The 6,334-nt window shown below is 43.5% G+C and overlaps 1 protein-coding gene across 1 annotated transcript; it reads left to right on the top strand.

The window, feature by feature from the left end:
• The first annotated feature begins 593 nt into the window (after nucleotides 1–593).
• THYN1 (thymocyte nuclear protein 1) lies at nucleotides 594–5,074 on the top strand. The gene is made up of 7 exons (XM_010289282.1): nucleotides 594–676; nucleotides 1,663–1,892; nucleotides 2,367–2,435; nucleotides 3,110–3,202; nucleotides 3,862–3,957; nucleotides 4,566–4,716; nucleotides 4,830–5,074. The coding sequence occupies exons 1-7, from the start codon at nucleotides 634–636 to the stop codon at nucleotides 4,874–4,876; spliced, it is 729 nt and encodes a 242-aa protein (XP_010287584.1). The 5' UTR covers nucleotides 594–633; the 3' UTR covers nucleotides 4,877–5,074.
• Nucleotides 5,075–6,334: the final 1,260 nt, after the last annotated feature.

Raw genomic sequence — 6,334 nt, forward strand, 5'->3', positions numbered from 1 at the left:
GGGCAAGAGGGAGGGGAGAAGCTTGGCATAGAAGGTGGAAAAGTTGATGCCACTCGCTGTGGCAGAAGGAGGCCAGCTCGGAGCCAAATAACTTCTAACAGGCTGCTGGCAGAAGAAGGGGGCCGGGGCTGGACTGTCCAGCTTGCTCCCTTTCCCGAAGGGCCTTTGCATGCATAATCTCTGTGAGCAACGAGCTGAGCCAGACGCCCCTGGTGCGAGGCTGGAACAAGCTCTGGAGGCAAGCTCTTCTCCCGATTCCAAAAGCACAGCTCCTCTTCCACGGCAGAGGGGCCACGCTTAGGCCAAGCACCTTCGGGACTTTCTCCGACCGCTGTGCCACTGTGGACAAAAGCAGCCCTCCTGCTAACGTCCATCAGAGCACTGCTGTGGAGGGCCTGCCTGCCTCCAACACGCCAAGGGTGTGGTCCTCAACCAGTGCCAGCATTTGCACTGATAGAGGAAATGGCTGAGCTCAAGGAAGGAAATTTATTTACTCTCCATTTACTGTACAGCTTTACTGTTCTCCATCTCAGATCTCTCTACTTCCTTCAGCTGAATAAGCAGTAATTCTCCCTTCTTCTTTCCTTCAGCAGGTGTTTCTCAGTTAAAGAAGATAATTCAAAGAGACCAGAGATGCCTTGGCCAAGCAGAAAGAGGGACAAAGGAGCAGTAGCAGGTCTGTGCTGACATCCTAACTAATTTAGGTTAACCTCACTTGAGTTTCCAAACTATAGTGAAACTACAGACAGTCATCTTGACTGTCTGTCTTTCAAAAACCACATGTCCTGTAGACAGCATTTCCTCTGTAAAAATGGGCTGAGCATCCATGTGTGACTGAGACAAGCCTGCTAGATATATGTTATGGGGACAATGATGTCTTCTCAGCACAAGGTGGTTAAGAAATGTAACTCGTGCCCGTGTATGAAGAGTTTTCAGAGCCTACCCATTAGAGATGGTCAGTCAAAGTATACCCAGTGTAGTGTCAGGAAGCTGATGTGGTACCATCTGCAAAAAGAACCAAAAAGCAAAAATCTTGCACTTGTGGCAATGTTATGTGGTGTTTCAGGTGCAAGATGAAAAAATTACACAGTTGGCTTATCTGTGCCACTCATCTGCTTAATCAACTCCAGAAAATAACTACCTTCTTACCCTTCAATCACTTCTTATTAATTGTTTTTTTGCTGTCTCAGTCCTGGACAAACAGGGATATATACCCCCACTCAACAGGTGGCACAGTGGAGGTTTAATCTAAGGTTTCCAGCTACTATAGTAATTGAAATAGCTTGCTTTGGTGCTGAATATTGCTGTTATTCTCCAGACTCACTTAAATCAACTCGCCTGCAGTTGATTTCTCAGCAATTAATTAAAAAAAATTAATCTACGCTTCATGTGAGCAACGTGGTCTACCTTGGCTTTTTTTTATGATTAACTGTGACTATTAAACTATGTTTTTGCACACCACACACATAAAAAATATCCTTATTTCAGACGCAAACTAGAAATACTTAGAAACACTGGTACATAATGCTGCTACCTTACACATAGCATCTGGGGTGCACCAAACTTCTGCTGCAGTCAAATACCAGTATATGAAACTAGCTTGGATGACTAAAAATGTCTCAGCTCCAGTCCTTATGGTCTTTTTTTGTTGTTTCTTTTAAGATAAAAAGGAGCCTGATGCTAAAATTGCCAAAACCGAGGAAGAGACTCCAGATAAGGAGGAAGAGGAGAAGTCCACAAAACCTCCAGCTGGGAGTTCCAAGTCAGGATGGAAGAACTGGAAGAAGACAAAAGAATCTGACTCCGGTGGGGAGGAAAGCAAGATAACATATTGTCACTGGCTTCTGAAATCAGAACCAGAGAGCAGGCTCGAGAAGGGAGTGGATGTGAAAGTAAGCACCGACACCCGTCCTTACTCAGCAAAGTATAGAAGCAGTTTCATTACTATCCAGAGCATTAGTGCCTGAACACCAAGTTACTGGATCAAACAATTCAGATTGTTTGCAATATTAATACTGTTGTGTCTTTACTTCTCAAAAACCATCTGTCTTCCTGGAAATAGAAAGACATACTGTTTTTCTCTTCCAGGGTGACAACCTTGGGGTTTGATACTTGTAATAAAAGAGGGAATCAACTCCTCGGGATGCTTAGCTGTTGGTAGCAAGGGCAGCATCTTTTTCAGACTCTGCCTTTACGCTGCTGCATTGTTCCTCCTTTATGAAGGCTTTTCTTTAGCCCCTGTGGGAACCAAAAAAATTGCATGAAGTTTGTACTATAATTGAAGAAGCTACTAGGAACAAATGTTTAGGCACAATGTAGACAATGAGACTCCTGAACTTAACCCGTATTTTCATTGCATCCGGCAGTTCAGCATTGACGACTTGAAAGCTCAGCCCAATCAGACAACCTTTTGGGATGGAGTAAGAAACTACCAGGTAAGGAGCAAATGTCAAAGATGGAATCACTGAGATAGCACTAGAAAAAAGGTGGCTCTTCCCACAGATAGCTTGTTCCCTTTGCCTGAAGTATTTCCTCTTGAGGCACTCTGTCTGCTTTTACAGCTGTATTTTGTCAGAAGTTAAAACTCCTGCTTAATTGCCTCTAGGTCAAAAGTAGATTCAGGCTGGGTAATATTCTGTCAAATCATCCAGTTTTTCTTCAGCTCGGTCTTTGGCTTAGACCAGCCTTTATTTCCCTTGACACCTTTTAGCAAATCTGTGCTAGCCAAACTACACCTTGCCAGTGTACCGCCTTTTTTTTTTTTTCCCCTCTGCAAAGGAAATCCACATGTGCTTCCCCTACTATATATGCTTCCCCCTATACATGATCTACTCTGCTGCTTGTTTACTGACAGCTGACTTAAGTCTTGTGCTATCTCTGAATGAGGATGGCTGAGCTGTTAAATTCCCACATACTTTCTAACCAACAGCATCTTGCTTTTTAGCCTTGTTTTTACTTCATCTCATTGCAGCATAAAACATCTGTACAACAACTGTAGGAAACCTTACACTATACCTCTCTTTTTGTTAGTTCTCCTTTCTAGCTGCTTATCATGAAACCCTGAGAGCTTGATACAAAGAGCTCAAAGTCTCTCCTTTACATCTGACAGGCAAGGAATTTCCTGAGAGCAATGAAGCTTGGGCAGCAGGCCTTCTTCTACCACAGTAACTGTAAAGAGCCTGGCATTGTTGGCATTGTCAAGGTGAGTGCTTCTTTCTTGTTCTGTGTTTCGGGGGGAGGGAAAAGTAATAATCGGTGGGTTATCAAACAGCTCATTAGCCCTACTTCTGTCTCGGCACCAAAGGAGTGCAAAAGTCATCTAATCAGAGCATCAAATGAGCCTAGGGCATCTAGGCTTAACAGTACGTATCACGTCGCACCTTTTCCCAGAGAAATGGAACCACACTGCTGTTATCCTGCTGACGTTTCAGAGTGCAGCCAAGTCAAGAGTTGCTCCACACTCTGATTAAAATCTGATTCACTAAATTCTAATCAGCTGAGCCTGCAAGGCAGTAGTGTAAAACCTACAGAAAAGCTCTTTCTTTGAGAACTCATCACAAAGACTATGATCATCTATGCAGTTTTCCTCTGTTGTGTGTGCTCCTTCCACATTGCTCTCCAGAGGTGAATATGCTTCATTGACAGCCATGCTGTTTGGCAGTGCTTCGACCCAAGAAATGTAAAGGAAGGAAATATATCCCACCATTAGAATGGAGTTCAGGGAAAGCAAGGCTGATTTTTGCACCAGGATTATTCCTTATGTCTAGTCACAGCTTTCTCAAGGGCATTTCATACCCTTTGCTGACAACAGTTTTTAACTGATGGGAACTTGTCTCACATTCTTCTCCTGTCCTGCTTCAGATCGTAAAGGAGGCATACCCTGATCACACACAGTTTGATCAGAAGGATCCTCATTATGATTCCTCCAGCAGAAAAGAGAACCCCAAATGGTCCATGGTAATGTAGTAAACAAAATACTTTTTTGTTTTCAAGCTTTGTGTGCGCGAGCTGACTGAAGTTAAAAGCCTCTTATAATCATATTGCGTATCTTCTTAAGCTTCTGTCCTGCCCTAGCTACCTTTTTCTCTCTCAATAGAAAATCCAATCCTAATCGCTTTCTCTACCTTTTCCCCTCTCTCTTCTAGCAGGCTGCCAAAATGTATCTCCCTAAATTTTCAAATCTTACTTGGATGCAGAGCTGACCTCCAAGCATGGCAGAATGCGGGGTTAGGAAAGAGAATGAACACCTTTACATACCACTCTCAGCCTACAGCAAACATAGCTGTAGTTCTGAGGCACACTAAGCTATAGGGCAGTGACTGTTCACAGGCTGTCTACATCCTGCATCTTAATTTCTTACCGTCTGCAACAACATGAATGTATGTTGCTAGTGCATAGCCTTGAGCAAGGAAAAGCTTCCATACCATTATAAGATAGTATGCATCAGCCATTTGCTTCAGTTTAAAAATCTTTATATCCTCCCTGCCCTCCACAAAGATCTTATGTGACATCTGGAGGCTACATCATTCTCCAACCATGCCCCTTTGCTCCCCATCGCTTCCCAGGTGGATGTCCAGTTTGTGCGGATGACAAAACGTTTCATCCCCCTTTCTGAAATCAAGGCTCACCACCTGGCACATAAAGCAGATGGAGGCCCCCTAAAGAACATGATGCTCTTCACCAGACAACGTCTTTCCATCCAACCACTGACACAAGGTAAGAACCTTCTACTCTGGACTCTTGGTGCCATTCCCTCTGAGAGGCAGCCCTCACTCAGAGAACTTGGAAATTCCACTGACGGCTTTTTCTTCCTTACCTTTCCAACGCAGAGGAATTTGATTTTGTCTTGAGCCTGGAAGAGGAAAAGCCACATTAAGAAAAGGACAGCAGCGCAGCTTCTACCCAGCCCGCTGATGCTTCCTCCTAAACCAGCATAATTCTCAAGTTTATTTGCTCAGTTGCAGCAACAAGAACATGCCCGCACATGAATCGCAGCTACATGTCCCTTATTCTGACACACTGTTATTTTTGCTTATTTTTAAATAAAGCCTTTTAGAATCAATTGCAGCTACTCAGTTTTTAAAGTGGAAAAATCTGCAATTTATCTTTTGAGGGACAAAACACGTACATCCTCCTTGAGGATGTTTACTCCAGGATCCAGTACAGTTCCATGTCCTGCAGAAGAACATTTTTCTGCAGAAAGGTATCACTAAGCTTCTGTCTAGAACAAGAAAGTTTAGATGTATATACACATCCAGCCTGGCTGCTGCAAAGCTGATCACAGTTAGTTTCCTGCAGGTACAAATCTTCCCATGTTATTTTAGTACTGACAACAGGGAGACCGAAGAGAATAAAGCTAGCTTGCTAATTTTTAAGCTGCATGGGTCCTCCACCAGCAAAGCTTCTAAGCAGTCACATAGCTTAAAGAAAACTCAAGAATTTGTAAAGGACAAACTCCTTGAGCATATTTGCAGAGCTACACTTTAGTATGGCACTAAAGAAAAAATGTCTTAATACTGTAAAAAACCCCACCCAGATCCAGGCCAGGCAATATAAACCATATCAGACAAACTCATGCACAGCATTTGACAGCCAGGGCTGGCTCTTTTTAATCGGAGAGACAAAAAACCCAAGTTTTAAAATACAGCCATTGAAAAGACAACGAATTAAGAAACATGTAAACACAGCAGAGGCTTAATTACAGGTTGCAGTGCTTGGTTTAGTATTTGCACACTCCCTGCTGCCTGACTCGGCCTGGGAGAGAGGGAATGACCCAAGTACTGAACAGAACCACCCAGCTCAGGGTGACACGACTGCTCAAGTGGTGTCTGCCCCTTACCATGCTAATGTAACGCTTTATTCCAAAGTACCTTGTCCTGGAGTGACCTTAGGCTTCAACTTCTCTCTAAAGATGTTCCACACATCTGCTCCACCCCAGACAGAGGGCCTAGTGGGTAACAGGTTGAATGGTCCATTTAGATTAAGTAAAAATGGGAATAATTTCTAAATTCTGGCTCCAGAAGTAGGGGAGAGGGGCACAAAGTAGGGGAAGAAAAACCCAAGCCAACCCAACATGTAGGCTCATGAACCTTTTCCAAGCAATCCCATCATCAGTGATGAACAGATGTTTAATAGAAGTCTCCTTACAGTGCGTTGTCTTGTCAAACAATTATCTTACATCCAGTACTGATGCTGTTCAGCCAGTAAACAAAACACTCCTGGAATGCGGAGACATCTTCATCCATGGGGTTTCTTTAATACCACATGGCCTACTATCAAGGGGAATAGGCAAGGAAAAAAAAAAGTCTAGGCAGGATGGGAGTTGAGGGAAAGA

The sequence above is a fragment of the Phaethon lepturus genome, unplaced genomic scaffold (assembly GCF_000687285.1).
Source record: "Phaethon lepturus isolate BGI_N335 unplaced genomic scaffold, ASM68728v1 scaffold46566, whole genome shotgun sequence".
NCBI classification, from domain to species: domain Eukaryota; kingdom Metazoa; phylum Chordata; class Aves; order Phaethontiformes; family Phaethontidae; genus Phaethon; species Phaethon lepturus.

What these genes read in the sequence shown, in the direction of transcription:
- THYN1 (XM_010289282.1), top strand. Translation starts at nt 634, where the DNA reads ATGCCTTGGCCAAGCAGAAAGAGGGACAAAGGAGCAGTAGCAG. An exon ending in GCATTGTTGGCATTGTCAAG is followed by an intron (nt 3,203 to 3,861) that starts GTGAGTGCTTCT and finishes GTCCTGCTTCAG; the next exon opens with ATCGTAAAGGAGGCATACCC. An exon ending in AGAACCCCAAATGGTCCATG is followed by an intron (nt 3,958 to 4,565) that starts GTAATGTAGTAA and finishes ATCGCTTCCCAG; the next exon opens with GTGGATGTCCAGTTTGTGCG.